General features: G+C 41.5%; 1 protein-coding gene across 1 annotated transcript in view; it reads left to right on the top strand.

The window, feature by feature from the left end:
- Window positions 1-17,291, top strand: part of dnah6 (dynein, axonemal, heavy chain 6) — a 300,004-nt gene that overhangs the window by 171,435 nt on the left and 111,278 nt on the right. The window contains exons 48-51 of the mRNA XM_080188484.1: window positions 948-1,088; window positions 4,732-4,974; window positions 8,633-8,800; window positions 13,517-13,752. Coding sequence (XP_080044610.1) covers window positions 948-1,088; window positions 4,732-4,974; window positions 8,633-8,800; window positions 13,517-13,752 — 788 coding nt within the window. The remainder of the gene's footprint in view (window positions 1-947; window positions 1,089-4,731; window positions 4,975-8,632; window positions 8,801-13,516; window positions 13,753-17,291) is intronic.

Below are 17,291 nucleotides of genomic sequence, written 5' to 3'. Positions count from 1 at the left end.
AATGCCATTTTGTGCACCGTAGGTATTCTATGATAACTCTAACAAAATGAAGCAGCTTAACTCTTAATAGTTAAACAGTTTTTAAACATGAAAAGAAACAACTCTAATTTCTAACCTATTGGGGTTTCAGTTCCAGTTGAGCAATGTTCTTCTCATAGACTTAAAAAAACATTTTAAGTATTGTTAGCAATCACAAATATGGTTGCTACAATAGGTGGAGATAGCCTTGGAGCAAAGGAGATATAGGCCTGGATTTCCTGGTTACACTCGATATTGGAAAATCCCACCCAAGGTCAACAGACATTTCCATGTCCGCCCCGTGCCCACTATGATTCCCGTGGCAGGCGAAATGGGAAATTCTGCCCCATAGAGCTTTCAGAAGGCTACAAAATTCTCCTAATTTCAACCAGGGCAGCCAAGCTCTAATTCCTTTCTGCAAAAACATGGAGTCTTGAATATTTGTACCTTATATTACTCTATCAAAGGAAAATATATGTGGCTAACTTGAATTTTATTTGTTTGCTACTCTTTTTCACTTGTTTTGTGATTTTAATTGTTGGATGTACTTGTATTTACTGGACTTGGCTTTCTGTAATCGTAATCTTAAACATTAGGCAATGCTAATGATAATTAAGGAAGAGAATGGCACATCCTTTCCTATTTGTATTTACTGGTGACGCTAATGTCATAACATCAAACTCTTCGTGTCCAGACTTTGGGTGGAATTTTTCCTCCCCGCCCCATGGGAATCGGGGGGAGCATTGTGCTTTCAATAATTTCTGCAATTAAGCCATTCACTTCAGCCAGATAATTCATTTAATTTTTCACACGAGATCTTTCTTCAACAGGTACTTGCTGATTTATCGTTATGCAGTCATTATATAACAAAGAAAATTCTGTGTATAGGAAAAATATATGTACCCATTAATTTTTTGTCCTTTTTTCAGGTCTTTCAATTTTTTATAAATCGTGTTCGGCAGAAACTGCACATTGTACTGTGCATGAGTCCTGTTGGTGATGCATTTCGAGCTCGATGTCGAATGTTTCCATCCCTTGTGAACTGTTGCACCATTGACTGGTTTGTGCAGGTATACAGTAATCTACTCACTGACCTTCATCAGTCTCATATTTAGATATTGTTCTTTTGGAAGGAATAGAAATCACAGCACTGTATTTAAAAGCCCACAAGGGCACCATCACCCCAAGCACCCTGAAAAATAGTTGCTTAGGTTTAACTGCAAAGTAGCCAAGGAGCATTTGTATCTAAAAGCCCATTGACCACTTGTTGCCCAAAGGCCCTTAATTCTCAATGGGCAACCAGCAGCTCTGCCCCAAAAAAAGGCTTTTTTAAAAAATACTTAAATTGAATGCTTATGTCTGTCAATGATCATGGTGCAGTTTTCAAGTGCTGGACCTGGAGATGCTTTACTAGTGATCATTAAAGGGATCATTGCAGGCAGCTTTGAAAATGGACACAAATTGTGGTCTTTCTGATTTTTCCATGGATGCCTATACACACTCCATTTCTCTCTGAACGTGCCACTTCAGGTTTCTTGCTGGTCCTTTTGGCAGAAATTACAAATCATTGACTACTTGTGTGCTGTAATCAGCCTGGGCATGTTGAATTAATATGGAAAAAATATTAATGCAGTTGTCACTTAGGATTAGTTGCAACCTCTGGACCTCTGGCGGATGGTGACTAGTGGAGTGCCCCAGGGGTCGGTGCTGGGGCCTCAGCTTTTTACCATTTATATAGATGATCTGGAGGAGGGAACCGAGTGTAGGGTGTCGAAATTTGCTGATGACACCAAGACTGGGGGAACGGCAAATTGTGCGGAGGGTGTGGAGAGTCTGCAGAAGGATGTAGATAGGCTGGGCGAATGGGCCAGGAAATGGCAAATGGAATTTAATGTTGGCAAGTGTGAGGTGGTCCACTTTGGTAGGAAGAATGGTAGGAAGGACTATTACTTACGTGGTGAAAAACTGCAGCAGGCGACGGTGCAGAGACACCTCGGGGTCCTTGTGCATGAGTCACAAAAACCCAGCTTGCAGGTGCAGCAGGTGATCAGGAAGGCGAATGGGATGCTGGCCTTCATAGCAAGGGGGATTGAATATAAAAGTAGGGAGGTCTTGCTGCAGCTGTATAGGGCATTGGTGAGGCCGCAGCTGGAGTACTGTGTGCAGTTTTGGGCGCCGCACCTGCGCAAAGATATTTTGGCCTTGGAGGGAGTGCAGAGGAGGTTTACTAGGCTGATACCGGAGTTGAGGGGGTTGAGCTATGAGGAGAGGCTGAATAAACTAGGCTTGTACTCGTTAGAGTTTAGAAGAATGAGGGGAGATCTCATTGAGACATATAAGATGATGAATGGGATGGATAGGATAGAGGTGGAGAGACTCTTCCCGCTCAAAAAAGACAGTAGGACTAGGGGGCACGGCCTCAAGATAAAGGGGGGGCGGTTTAGAACGGAGTTGAGGAGGAACTTCTTCACTCAAAGGGTGGTGAATCTCTGGAATTCTCTGCCCGTTGAAGTGGTGGAGGCTGCCTCGCTAAATATTTTTAAGATGCGGGTTGATGGGTTTTTGATAAGAGAGGGGATTAAGGGTTATGGGGAGAGGGTGGGAAAGTGGAACTGAGCCACGACAGATCAGCCATGATCTTATTGAATGGTGGGGCAGGCTTGAAGGGCTAGATGGCCTACTCCTGCTCCTATTTCTTATGTTCTTATGTTCTCTGCTGATAACTTAGACTCTGCTGAAGAGTGAAACTTTCTTGGGAAAGTTATCTTTTTGGCTCTGAACTTTGGCCTCCATATGTGACACCACTTATGCTCAAGAGGATGGCTGAATAGCTGTGTGAGGCCGATGTAAATCCCTGAGATACATTGAGCGCTCTGTGAGAGCAGTCCATGGTGACCGTTCTTCTGACTTTCAGTGCCCCTGTTCAAGGTAATGGTAGTTTTGGCCACAAAAATTCATCAACCAGAGATCCAGGTACCTATGCTGCCAAGAACCTCAGTTGCGAACCCCAGTGAATTTTCCAGGGGAGGTTGAAAATTTTGCCTAATGAGAGAAGCACATACTGTGAAGGACATATATAGGAGACTGTCATATTAAAGACTTGGCTGGTTGTTGTTTTCTGCTCTATTCAAAATATGCTACAGTTGAATCCACTGTAAAATCAAATCCTTTATAAAATCAAGGCCTCAGTTCACAATTTTCAGAGTCCAGGCCATGATGCTGGCTTGAATCACCAGAGAAAGAATTCTATGCACCCCACACACCCACCCCACCACCCCCATCAGCCCCCTGCCAGCACCTTGCAGTTTTTGTAGGGAAAATTCTTTGGATGCACTCCCCCCTCCCCACCTGCAAGTCCATCACCTCTGCAATGCCCCTGCCCCTCTTGGAGCCCTATCCATTACACCTGAAGTCTTTGCCTAACTCCTTACAGTAAGTGATGTGATATCTCTTTGACCCACTTGTTTGTGAGCTTTTCGTCTTAAAGAAAAACTTTGGAAAGTTACACCATTAGGACTTTTGTGACCTGAGAGAGAGAGAGGCTTTCATAGAAGTGTGCCATGAATCTTGGAGGTGAAAGCTGTTGATGGAATTCTTGTGTAATGCAGCACATATTGAAGGCAAATGCTTGTGTTTGTGAGAGATGTATCTTTGTTGCACTGACTAATACCTTTTATTTACAGAATCATTTGCTTGTTGATTCATGTTTAATTCCCATTGGATCTGAGTCATGTTAAAGTAAAAGCTACAAAATGTAGAATCTTGTGGTGATTTCTTTGATTGGAGATAATTCAGTTAAATTTGGTCATTTGGGTTTATGGTTCCCCCAGAGTGATTTTGACAATATGCTCAAATTTCACATGTTCAAGAGAGTTCCTCATCATTGCAGTTGGATTTCCAGTAATAATACAGAAAGCAGGGAAATCATAATATTTCTGGTCCTTTAACTGCAGTATTTTATCTAGGTTTTGAAAGAATTCATACTTTATATTCATGGGTTTTTTAAATGAAATTTTATAGTATAATTAACTTTAAAAATGAAAAAAAACACTGACTGCAGATTCTTAAACATGAAATTCCTGATATGCACCAATAATGATCTCAGTTTCCAATGAGTAATGATGATTTTATCTGTACATCTTTCTAGATCTAACCTAAAATTGTCCATGCAATTCGGTCTTCTATAGATTGTTCCAATCTGATAAAATTTAAAGTGCAGTAAGCTGTGAAATTTGGCTCATCATAATAATAAATTGTGATTTTTATAAAATTCATTCATGGATTAAGGGTGACTCTGGCTGGCCAGCATTTATTACCATTCCCTAGTTTTGACCAAGAGCAGTTGAGAGTTAACCACATTGCTGTGGCTCTGGAGTCACATATAAGCCAGACCAGGTCAGGATGGCAGATTTCCTTCCCTAAAGAACATTAGTGAATCAGATGGGTTATTCCGACAATTGACAATTGTTTCATGATCATCGGTAGATTCTTAATTCCAGATCTTTATTTTATTGACTTCAAATTCCACCATCTGTTATGGCGGGATTTGAACCTGGGTCCCCAGAACATTAGCTAAATTTCTGAATTAATAGTCTAGTGATAATACCACTCGGCCATCACCTCTGTTGCTAAAAATGCTGTTGATAAATGCTATTGATGTGTTTTGTTAATAAAGCGATAAAGAATTAATGGAACTTATCCTTTTGCTTCCAGTGGCCACGAGAAGCTCTCCTTTCTGTATCAAAGAGCTTCTTTGCAAATGTTGACCTTGGTAGTGCTGAAATGAAAGGAATGTTTTCTGAAATGTGTGTACAAGTCCACACAAGTGTAAATGATAAGGCGGAACAATATTATGCTGAACTGCGACGGCGATACTATACGACACCCACATCTTACCTCGAGCTGATTAATTTATATTTGGCCATGCTACAGGAGAAACGGAAGGAACTGATTTCGGTAAAGCTATAGTCCTTGAAGTTGCCCATCAAAACCAAATGCCCCACTGTTGCTGGGCTGTCAGAATGTTTTTCTTCTTGTACTTAAAACTATCATTTCCCTCAAGTAGCCAGACAGAGTCACAGAGGATGATCTTACCTTTTCGTCCCGCTGGCCGATGGGTGGGGCGAGCCAGTAAAGGTGCGCTAGGGCTGAGAAGTCAGGTTTCGCTCCCGACTTCTTGCGTCTCGAAATCTTACCAGCATTGGGTATCTGGCAAGGTCAGCCTCACACCCGTTTCCAGTGTGAGGCTGAATAATTAACTTAAATATAAGGAAATTCAAATGTGCACAGATTTAATGAGCCTGGGAGGCAATCATCTGGGCTCACTTGCCTGTGTGGCCTTGCTGGGAGAGGTTCTCTCTGGCGAGGATCACAGTTGGTCCTCACAAACAGGGACCAGTTGTTATGACCTTGCTGGTAGAACTGGAGGCCATTGAAGCCCCCCAGGGAGATTGAGGGAAAGGGATGGGTGCCCTGTGGGCAGTGTCAGCCTGGCACCTTTGCACTGCTAAAAGTTGGGTCAGATAAACCACATGCCCGCATGGTATGTCAGGGTTGAGGGGAATGTGATGGTAGCTTCTCATTGTAGCTGCTGGTGTTTCCTTGACATTCGAGGTCCAAGATGCCAGGTCCTCACTTGTGAGGACTTGATGCAAAGCCCACCCAGTGCTGATCCTGCTGGAGAAGTTGGTGAATAGTGAGGGCCATTTGACTCAGGCTGCAAGCCCCCTAATTATATTTAAGTATGTAGTTTTGAATATGTAGTGGGTTCCTGTCTGCTATGGGCTGGAACCCAATCATGGCTGGCAGTGCAGTTTGGCAGGGTTGCAGGAGGTTTGGTGCCTGACACAAAACCTATTTTCCTGCTGATCCCTGATTGTCTGGACAATCACAATTTATGATCGGAGCTAGCTGGCCTGGAGAATCCCGCCATGGTGTTAGATTTCCAATTCAAAGCAAATTACTTATGGTGGAACCAAAGCAAGCGCAAGTGCTTAGGTTTTGTTTAACTGGGCAATATCATAGTGCATATAAATCACAGTAAAAAGAATTTCTCACAGTTTTCTACAGTTCTGAATATATTATGACGATTTCCCAATTGGAAAAGTACGTTACGCATCTCCACACTTATAGAATACTTGTCAATATAATGGTTAATTTATATTTACAGGTCAGAGTCTTAAAGTCAATCATTGCAGTAAAAACACATCCACATTATAATCTAGTAGACAATAATGACATTCGAAGGTATCAAAATGTTTAACATGCATGAATCAGAATGTTCCTGACTGCTCAGCATGCTTCCATCAGTGTTCAAATGTTCAAACATCGTGGATTTTACTTCGGGCCTCCAAAACTCACATCAGCACATGAAATATCATGGGGAATGAAATTCAATTTTCTTACTGTCCTCTCAATGATAAACCTGTCCTAGAAGAGGTGCATGCAAAGTTTGCACTTGTGCCTTCCCAACACATGAGTAGGCCACACAAAAATAGCGCCGAGCCAATAAGACACTCCAAATTGGAACTTGCAGCCAAAATTTCAATTTTGTTTACGTCAGCAATGGCATTACTGCCTCCATCATGAGATGAAATCTGGCCTGAGGAGTTAAGAAAAAGGACATCTTACAGTTTAAGCAGGATTAGCAGAAGGATATAATTAAACCAAGGTCCACCTCTTGCCCTTCACAGCCTTATTTCTCTTTCCAATGACCTAACTCTTGTTCAATATGGCCATTTCTCCTACTCTCATTTGCTCTCATTGTGCACCTACATTTCTTTTCTTCTCACTCTCCACTACTGTTTCCTCTTCCTTCTGTCTTCTTTCCTCGTTGTGAAGAGACAGAAATCCCTTTTTAATTTACATGCCCTCTTTTCACTTCTCTCCCTCCTCTCCACATCCCCCGGAACCTCTCTCCTGTCTTTACACTCTCCCCTCTGCACTCCTTTCTGACCTCCCTCCCCTTCCTCTCCTCATCTATCCCAAAGAATTTAAATGTCCCACAGCTTTTCAGTGTGTTGAATGAGTGCATTAGTGGAAGGATGAATACATAAGTGTGTAGATGCGTAGTGTGAGTAAAATAAGGTGACAGGGTGGGTAAATGTTGTGACTGATCAGATTCAGATACAAGGTTCTGAACTTGACCAGAAGATATGGGCCATGATCAAAACATAGAAACTTAGAAAGTAAAAGCAGGAGTAGGCAATTCAGCCATTCATGCCTACTCCACCATTCATTATGAACATGGCTGATCATCAAGTTCAATATCCTGATCCCCTTCCCATCATATCCCTTGATTCCTTTAATCCCAAGAGCTATATTATAGATTGTTGAGCAGATTGACGATTAGATGGGAATAAAGTTGAGATTATGCTTTCCACTCTGTGCTAAAAACACAAAAACATTGTGGAAACATTTTTAATTATTTGTGGCTTTTACACACTGAGAATATTTTCTCTAGGCAATATTGGATTGTTGCATTTAAAGATTTATGAAGTGTGAGTGAACTGGTTTATGTAGGCTGCTGTAAATTGTGTTCATACTTTTGCTTTGATTAACAAAGGGATGCTTAAAGCATATCCATGTTGAACTAAATATCACTTTTAGTTTTAATTGCATTTGACAGAGGTAAGTATCTCTTGAGAACTGGCACTTGCCAGTGATTACATTTTGCAGTCCCATTTGGTGGTAGTTCATTATCCATATCATGCATTTTACATTGTGCTGCATGAAATTAAGTGGCTAGCAGGGACATCAAATACAATCCTTATAGCTTCTTTGCTGCAATAATTCTGTCAAAGCCCTCAGTCACCTGGTAGCAGTGACCATCCAGGCATGATTTTTCTCAAATATCCTGGTTTGCTTGCTTTGAGACAGCATAGTATCATGCTGCCATTCTCCTGCACACATCACTCATTTTGGCAAATAAACAGAGGAAGATATGAACAGAACAGTTATTGCAGTACTATCCTACTGCTCAGTGCCCTTGTAAAGGTAAAAAGTACCTTACCTTTTTATCCTACTGCCCATTGCCTTTGTAGAGCCATAGCCTTTGCAACTTCTGTCAGATTTAGTACGTTTTCAGACATGGTGTGTTCAGTAAGCTAAAAGGTTTTTAATTATTCATTATTATTTCCACAGACATAACATTTATAAAATAATACTTACATTTCTACATTGGTCAATAACATAATTATGGTGTGACAACCTACTTTTTCTTTATAATTTTTCAAGGAAGGTAAGAATGAGAGATGATTCCATCAGCCATGTCCTTTCAGGCACAAAAATATTCTGTCACCATGGGTAATTTCTATATACTCGAATTAGATTTGTGAGATACACAAGGAGGATTTCTGCATTTTCAGTGTGAGGCATTGCTGAGGATTTGTGAAGGGACCTTTGTATTCTTTATTATAGTTAATTTAAAATAATTAATTGATATTTCATGTGGATGATTAATTCATATTTTTGCTCATAAATGCATAACTTCTTTGCATATACCTGCATTCATTATATAATTCTTCTGCATTGGGCGTGATCTGATTAGCTGAAAGTATCACTATGCATGATTACATTATCTTCGTTAATTCTAATATTTCTGGTCTAACAACAGGCTCGGGATCGTGTGAAGAATGGTCTTACCAAGTTGCTGGAGACCAATGTGCTGGTAGACACAATGCAAGTTGATCTTTCAGCTCTGGAGCCAATTCTTAAGCAGAAATCAATTGATGTAAATGCTTTAATGGAGAAACTGAGTGTGGACCATGCAGAGGCAGACCAGGTATACCATCCACGCACAATCATTTTCAGGAAATCCATGATTATCAGATCTGGACTGTTGAATTTCCTTTCTGGTGATTAAACTTCCCTCTCACACCTTCCTCAGGATTTCTTTTGAACATTCTGAATTCTTTCAAGCAATACTTTTGGAGCTTCACTAAAATTAAAGCAAAATGCTGCAAATGCTGGAAATCTGAAATGCTGGAGATACTCAGTAGATTTGACAGCATCTATGGAGAGAGAGAATTAACATTTTGAGTTGCAAATGACTATTACAGTTGTTGCTTTGATTGTACTGAAGTAGTCTAAATATGGTAAAAATTGTGGCTTAGCTAGTCAGGCATTTTTGAATACAGGTGGGGCATAAGGAATGGTCCATTCACCTGATGGTGAGAACCAAGGAACACCCAATACTGGACTTTGGATCTCATTATCATTGAGCTGGTGAGTTGCAGCTGCTAACATACAGCTCATCAACAAAGTGGAATGGAAGATTACCCTGCTGCCTGGAGTGTACAGATGGCATATAATTGCATAGCATTTACAGTGCAGAACAGGCTATTTGGCCCGACTGGTCCATATCCCACATTCACTCAAAGAATGTGGATATTGGGTTATTTGAAATTTTCTGTGACAGATCAAAGGTTGAGAAGGGAATCAGACAGGACCTATAATCCAAATGGCACCAGAGTGTGACGACTTCTTGCAAGCTATGCCCAGCGTACCCTGTAATTCTATCTTATACTCTCATTCTATGCTTTTAAAACTCTATTAACTCTTTTTAACTTTTTAACAATGCTTTGATCTTTCTCTACACCCTAACTATGATTGTATTGAAGTCATATTGCATCCTCTCCTTTTTTTGTCTTTGTGCAGTATATCTGTATAGCATGCAAGAAACAATATTTTGCTGTATACTAATACATGTGACAATAATAAATCAAATCAAAGAAATAGTGGAACTAACTTGAGAGACTGAATAACCCACTATATGTACTCCAAATGAGCTTATCCAGATTTTGAATGTCATTGCATGATAAGATCAGACTTTTCAGATATTCTGGAAAACTGCTTAACAATGCTGTTGGTACTGCTACAATTCCAGGATAGTGTAATTGTAACAAAAACAGGAAATGCTGGAAAATCTCAGCAGGTCTGACAGCACCTTTGGAGAGAGAATAGAACCAATGTTTTGAGTCACAAAGTCCTTGGCTCTATTCTCTCGCCAACATTTTCTATTTTGTTTCAGATTCCAGCTTCTGCAATATTTTGCTTTTATCCACTGTAATTATAAACCTTTTAAATTGCTAAAGAAAGAACTTGCATTTATATAATGCTTTACATGACCAAAGGATGTCCTAAAACCCTTTTCAGGTGATGAAGTAACCTTTGAAGTGTAGCAGCCTGTCAGATAATTTGCATGCAGCAAAGGCTGACAAACAGAAATGAAATAATCAGTTTTAGTGCTGTAAGCTAGGTCAAAGGGGACTACTCTCCTGCTGGTTTTTGAATATGGCCATGGGATCTTTTACACCAGTTTAAGTCTCAACCAGATTGTGACAGCTCTACAATTGCATCACTCCCACTAAAGTAACAGCCTAAATTATGTGCTCAGGTATCTGTAATGGTAATTAATCCACCATCCTTCGAGGTGTTAGTGTCACCACTAGGCCAAAGCTGACATCTACACATTATCTAAGAATCTAAAAAGTATGATTGCATTAACTGCTAAAAAAAAACCAGATCATGTTGTTTATTCTTCCTTCTTGCTCTACTAGGTATAGGGCTGAATTTATTAACCTGTTAGACATGCACATCAGTGCTCTCTCTTTCATCTGCTGGAGGATATCTCAAAATGTACACTCTTCTGTAAGAGGATAGAGTGACAAACATGTATGTAAGCTTAGAATCTCGCCACATGGTTGTCAACAACTGCTCTCCAAGTGAACCGGAGCTAGTCAGGCTGTTAGGAATTATCCATTTAACAGATCTGCCATTTTACTGGTATGCCAAAATGGGTTAGATTTTTGATTTTAACATCTTGACTGAATGCAGTGAAAAATGAAGAAGGTGGTATAAAGAACAAACTATCTACTCCACCAATTTACCATAATTTCTTGATCCAGTTCTCCATGTATTTTTATTTTAATATTTTCTTTTCATAAAACTTTCTCCAGAGATAACCTTATCATGAATGAGCAACTGCTGAAAGTGCAATCTGTGCATGGAGCAATCTAATTCAGCACAGCCTGTTTCTAACTACAGGCTTCCCCATCTGTTACTCTCATCCCAGACACACTCATCTGCTGTTGGCCTTGACTGTTGTGAGGCAACATTCCATTTCTTACAGCCAACTTACTATTTCTTTGGGATCTCTTTTAGGTTAGCTGCTATTGTCTTCTCACTTTTCTCTCTTTGCCTGCCTTATTTTCCTCTTCATTTTCCTCTCTCAATTTATTGTATTGGCCTTGTTCTCATTGAATCATCTTGTTTAATTGTAATCATAACTGCCTTGTCATCCAAGGAAACCTGGATATAATCCCCCTACCTTTCACTCTGTTGGAATGTACCTAGTCTGTATCTGAAATATTTTGGGTTATCCATTCTTTTGTTACAGTTTTGGCTGTCAATTCTTGATTCCCTTTTAGACTGGATATATCTCATCTAGTTTCAGTGAAGTAATCCTCTTCCAACTTAAAAGTTCTACTTTATATTATTCCTTGCTCTTCTTCATTGACAACCTAAACTTTAATGTATAATGATCACCCTTATCTAAGTGTTCGACCACAGACAATTGGTCTACTTTGCCCACCTCACAGTGCCAGATTCAGCAATGCCTCTTCCCTTGTTGAACTAAGAAGATACTGCTCAAAGTTATTCTCCTAGACACATTTTAGAAATTTCCACCCTCTGCTTATCCTTTAGACTAGCATTATCCTAATCATTATCTGGGTAATTGATGTCCTCTCATACCAACACTTGATATTGCTTGCATATCTGAGTTATTTCCCTGAAGGTTGGCTTCTCCATTTCTCTCTCACTATTTGGAGACCAACAGAATATCCTCAGTTTCGTGATCATCCTTTTTGCTTCTCAATTCTAATCAAATAGTTTCTGTCTTTGCCCCTTCTCTTTTTCCAATACTATCATATCCTCCTTAATCAGTTCCTCCACTCCACCTCCATTTTTTTCCCTTTCTTACTGTTATAACGGCCACGGGGGATCATCAGTCGATCTCCCTATGGACCTCACTAAAGATGAGCTCCCCGATTAGGCAAGGGGAGGCTCACCCAAAAGGGAAGGAGCAACGGGGGGATTTAAAGCCAGCTGGCTCCACTCAGGTTGGCAGTTGATAGACCCAGGACTGACCTGCACTCCGTAGCAGTTGAGCAACACACATGCTATTATTATAAGTAAACAGGTGATTGGTGATGCAAAACCGGCCTTGGTGAGATTATAACACCTACCTTTTCTGAATATTCCCTGAATATGAGTACCCACAATTTTAAGCCATCACCTGCACAGCTTCATGTGGTTATAGCTCAGCAATCTTATTTACTACATTTTACGTGTTTCCGTAGCTGCACCTGCATTGTGAACCTGTCTTTGTATTTCTCATAGCTCCTCATAACTTGCTCCAACCTAAAATGGGACTAACCTTTTTTCTAGCACTGTTGAACATTCTCACCTCTTTATGCACCTTGTTCCTCTTTCCTACTTCTATATACTTGTGCCCGTTCCCCAGCCAATTTAGTTTAAACCCTCCCCAGCTTGTCACAATGACATTACTCCTTATCTTGTTGAGAAGTAACCCATCCCTTTTGAATAAATGTCTCCTGCCCCAAAATGAGTCCCAATGCCCGAAGAATCTTACAGTCCCTCTCCAGCACCATGCCTCAAGCTGTGCATTGATTCTCATTAACTCCTTCTTTCTGCTCTTGCGGGCACCTAGATCACTACCGTTGAGGTCCTACTTTTTAATTTCTTCCCCATTTCCTGAAAATATGACTACAGAATCTCAATACTGACTGCATGGTGTTGGTACTGACCTTGACCATAACTTCTGGCTTGACCTCGTCCTCTCCCATCCCCAAGTAGGCTGCATAATTTGTTTTTTCTTTAAGTCAACTTTGTCGATGTGGATTTTGCGTAAGAGACAAATGATTGAACCAAGTACACTAGCTCTGTCTCACATGCACTACTTATTGTGTACCATACAGGGTATTTGGGTACACCATACTACTTCACCATAACAATCTCCACTTATGTCCTTGATCTCTCCAACATCTGATAATAATGCCCTTGGAGACTTACTGGTGACAATATGAACATGAGTTTCCTTACAGTTTAAAGGACAAATTATCCCATCCTGCTTGTCATGGGAATTGTAGTGGGCAAGGGGTGGACCATGGAAATGTCTGATGACCTCGGGCGGGATTTTCCATTTTTGGGGAATGTGGCTGGAAAACCCTGCCCTAGCTGCAGAAACTTTTGCAATAATGTTCTGGTTTACAGATAAGTTTAAGTTACAATGCTCTTAATGTTATTTTACATATCCATTCTTTTTTCTGTAATATTTTCTGTGGATTATGAAAGTTACTTGATATTTCTCAAAACATTTCCGTTATGTCAGCTGATATGTCACATTATTCAGTAAACTGAACAAAGTTCAAATGTAGATGTGAGTTTTACGACGCTTTTTGTTTGGTTGTATTAGATTCGTAAAGTCGTACAAGAAGATGAGATTTTAGCCAAGTCAAAAGCTGCAGAGACTCAAGCTATAGCTGATGATGCACAGAGAGATCTTGATGAAGCTATGCCAGCCTTGGATGCAGCAAACAAAGCTCTTGACTCTTTGGACAAAGCAGATATATCTGAAGTCAGAGTATTCACCAAGCCTCCGGATCTGGTTATGACTGTCATGGAAGCCATATGCATCCTGCTTAGTGCAAAGTGAGTAACATTGCAGTAAGATGTTGCTGCACAGTTGATCTATACTTTATTGTTATTATCAACGTATGTATCTATCTTTTCAAACAAATTGTCTGTGTGCAAAAAGAAGCCTCTGCTGTCACTCTCATTGGGTAGGAGGAATGAATGATTGTTGCCAAAATGTCAGCATTTGATAATGGAAGCCACATAATTATTATGAGGAGATTAACTCATTACTAGTATTTTCATCCAAGAAAGACACTTTTGACTTCAAGTTCCACCACAAACTGAAGCATTGTTGATACGAGATTGGTGTTTGCAGCACCTATTTTGGGTGTGCTACAAGTGCTGTTAGAGCTCCAAAATGGTACGCACAACAATTCTGAAGCATAATGCATCAGATGCCATCTTAGGAAAGGCATTGGACTGCACACACGGTTATGATATGGAGAAAGGACGCAGAACAGGTATCATAGAAGCCCTATAGTGTAGAAGGAAGCCATTTGGCCCATTGAGTCTACACGGATCACAATCCCACCCAGGCCGTATCTCCATAATCCCACTTATCCACCCGCTAGTGCACCTGACACTAAGGGTCAATTTACTATGACCAGTCAACCTAACTCACATATGCTTGGATTGTGGGAAGAAACTCTCACAGACACGGGGTGAATGTGCAAACTCCGCAGATAGTCGCCTGGGCCGGATTTGAACCTGGGTCCCTGGCGCTTTGAGGTGGCAGTGCTAACCGTGGTGTCGCCCAAAAGGTAGACCATGACATCAATCAACATGCGACAGTGACTTGAGGCCAGTGCTCCATTGGGAAGCTTCACGCTTCAACAATGCTCTCTCTTTAACCTTGCATAGTTCAACACACATTATTCAAGGCAAAAGATTGCCACTAGCCTCCTTCCATGCCCAGCCTTCCCTCTCCCCCAGCAGAACTATTTAAAGGAATCATCAACTACCTACAAATAGTTGCTCCCAGACCTGGGTGCACAGGCTTTTGGAAAAGGGAGGAGGAGGATGACTCTCAGCATTCAACCAGGGTTTTCAGGGAGAAATTATTCCACCTGAACCAGAATAACAGCCATTATCTGTGATATCTGCGCGAGGAACATTTAACTCTGAAGCCAGGCACAGTCCATCCTCACAGCGGGGCAAGGACCGCATTATCATTGACCGTGAAGGTGACCACGATGATGATTTTTAATGCACCTGACTGCTCCCAGGCTGGAGCTGGTGAAATTTGCAGCATCGGGTAGTTTGGCGTAAGCTGATAAAAGGAGGTCACCATGGCTCTTGATTCGATATAAGTTGACCACACTGCATTCTTCTTACAAGACAGACAAAGTGAACATGCGTACTAAAATTACAGGCTTCCTCACAGAGCAGCTTTTGCATGATCATGGCCAATGCATCGTGCATTTCACTATATCCTGATAGCAGACATGTAGCATTCTATAGCAGTCTGAAGTACGAGCTGTACTTCAACCACTGGGACAAACCAAAGAATGACCACTGATTGGCAAGGGTGATCCATGGGTGACGTGGTTCATAACTTTGGTTTACAACCCATGCACACGTCAATAAATGGTAACAGACAAAAAAAAGTAGGAATAAATGGGTCTTTGTCAAAGTGGCAGACAGTGCCTAGTAAAGTCCCACAGGCATTTGTGTTTGGGCCCCATCTATTCAAAATATCCATCAATGATTTAGATAAGGAAACCAAATGTGATATTTCCAAGTTTGCTGATGATGTGAAACTTGGTGGGAATGTGAATGGTGAGGAGGATGCTAAGAGGCTTCAAGGCTGCAGGTAATAGCAAATCTAACTCAGCTCTCAACTTTCTCTTTAAGAGTAGTAAGGCAGGTGAACTTTGGGTTCTCGTGTGAGTCATGTTTCTATATAACCTGTCAAATCTTGCCAGGTGACAGGGGGACATGGAAATTGAAGCGATCTGGCCACTTCAGAATTTGTACAGCTAACAGGCAAGAATGCAGCTATTGATCCAGGCTGCCTGAAATCACCATACCAGGGGTGATCTTCAGGTCTGCCAGGGCTAGAAGGAGTAGTCCAGCTTCGGCACTCCCAAGCTCAGCCCATCCAACCCTCAAGACCATTAAGGGACACTTCCTCTGCTGCCTGGTAGCAACAGAGAGGGAAAATGGCCACTGGACCTACCACCTTGAGCCCCCTGGTGCCCAAGACACCAGGCCAAGGCCAATGCAAGGGGCCAATGTCATTGGCCTGTAGGGAGGCTGACTGGGGGGTCTGAGGGGGAAGGAGCCTGAGTGGGAAGTGTGAGGGGGCCTGAGTGGAGGATATGAGGGGGAAAGGGGCCTGAATGGGGGGGATCTGAAATGGAAGGGGGCCTGAGTGGAGGGTGTGAGGTGAAAGGGGGCCTGAGTGGGGGATCTGAAATGGAAGGGGGCCTGAGTGGAGGGGTTTTGAGGGGGGAGAGGGATGAGTGGAGGTGGGTGAATTACAAGAGACAATTGGCTTGGGCTGCAAACCTGCTACTTGTATTTAAATGTGTGTAATTGAAAAGGCTTCCTACCCACTCCGGCTGGGACCCTAATTGGCACCGGCAAAATGACCTGGGGAGGGTTGCAGTTTGTTTAGGTACCAGTGCAAAATCTATTTTCCTGCCGACTCATGATTCTCTGGGCCACTACAATATGCGATCAGGGCTAGCAGGCCCGGAGAATCCTTTATGTTTTCTTTCTCTTTAGTTTAATGACTAATATATTTGTTCTTTCTTTGACTCAATACAACCTTGATTGATTAGATCCTTATTATATAGTAAGTACATTTGGATTTGGAAAAGGCGTATCTTTCCAGAAAATAAATTTAACCTTTTGTTGTGAGCAAACAGGGAGGCTGAATGGAGGGTGAGGGGAGCTAATTCACTCTTCAGCTGGTCATAACAGTATAGAGGGGCATCTCTCAGCAATGCTGTCCCCACTTCTGGAGGACTGGGCTCCTTGCTCCTGATTTAGCTTACTCAGAGTGTGCTTGCAAATAGTATGAAGGGTTGGAGACAGTTATTCTCAAGGATACTCAGTATTCATAATTTATTCCAGTCAATGGGCCTTCCAATCAAAAACCCACCAGTGTGGGACAAGATATCTAAGTGAGCCATTTTCAACAGGAGATTAAGGGTGTGTAAGTAAGTGGTTGTTGAGGTTTCCTTTATAGTTGCAGCTGGGGTCTGAGGCAAATAGGAGATCTTCGGTGACAATCAAACTTGCCTTTCTATAATGTCCGCTGGAACTCACTGGTGCTCCTTGGCACCAACATTGAACTTTGTGTCCAACTGGAGCAGAAGGTGCACAACCCATTCCAAATGATGGGAATGTGGTTATTTACATAATGAGTGCAATTCCATTGTGCCTTCAAGGTGGGGTCAAAAATGCCCACCCCAATTTCACTTCCAGTGCTTCCTGAGCCAAAATGTTCTCTGTTAATTCATTTCTTACTTCTAATGGCAGAAATATTTAGGTGTGAGTTCTGCTTAGACCTTTCCAGGGTGAATGGGGTAGTGTTTCTCAGGGAA

Source organism: Carcharhinus amblyrhynchos, chromosome 5, assembly GCF_965287045.1.
Source record: "Carcharhinus amblyrhynchos chromosome 5, sCarAmb.v2.hapA, whole genome shotgun sequence".
Classification (NCBI taxonomy): Eukaryota; Metazoa; Chordata; class Chondrichthyes; order Carcharhiniformes; family Carcharhinidae; genus Carcharhinus; species Carcharhinus amblyrhynchos.
This window is presented reverse-complemented; position numbering and strand designations above follow the sequence as displayed.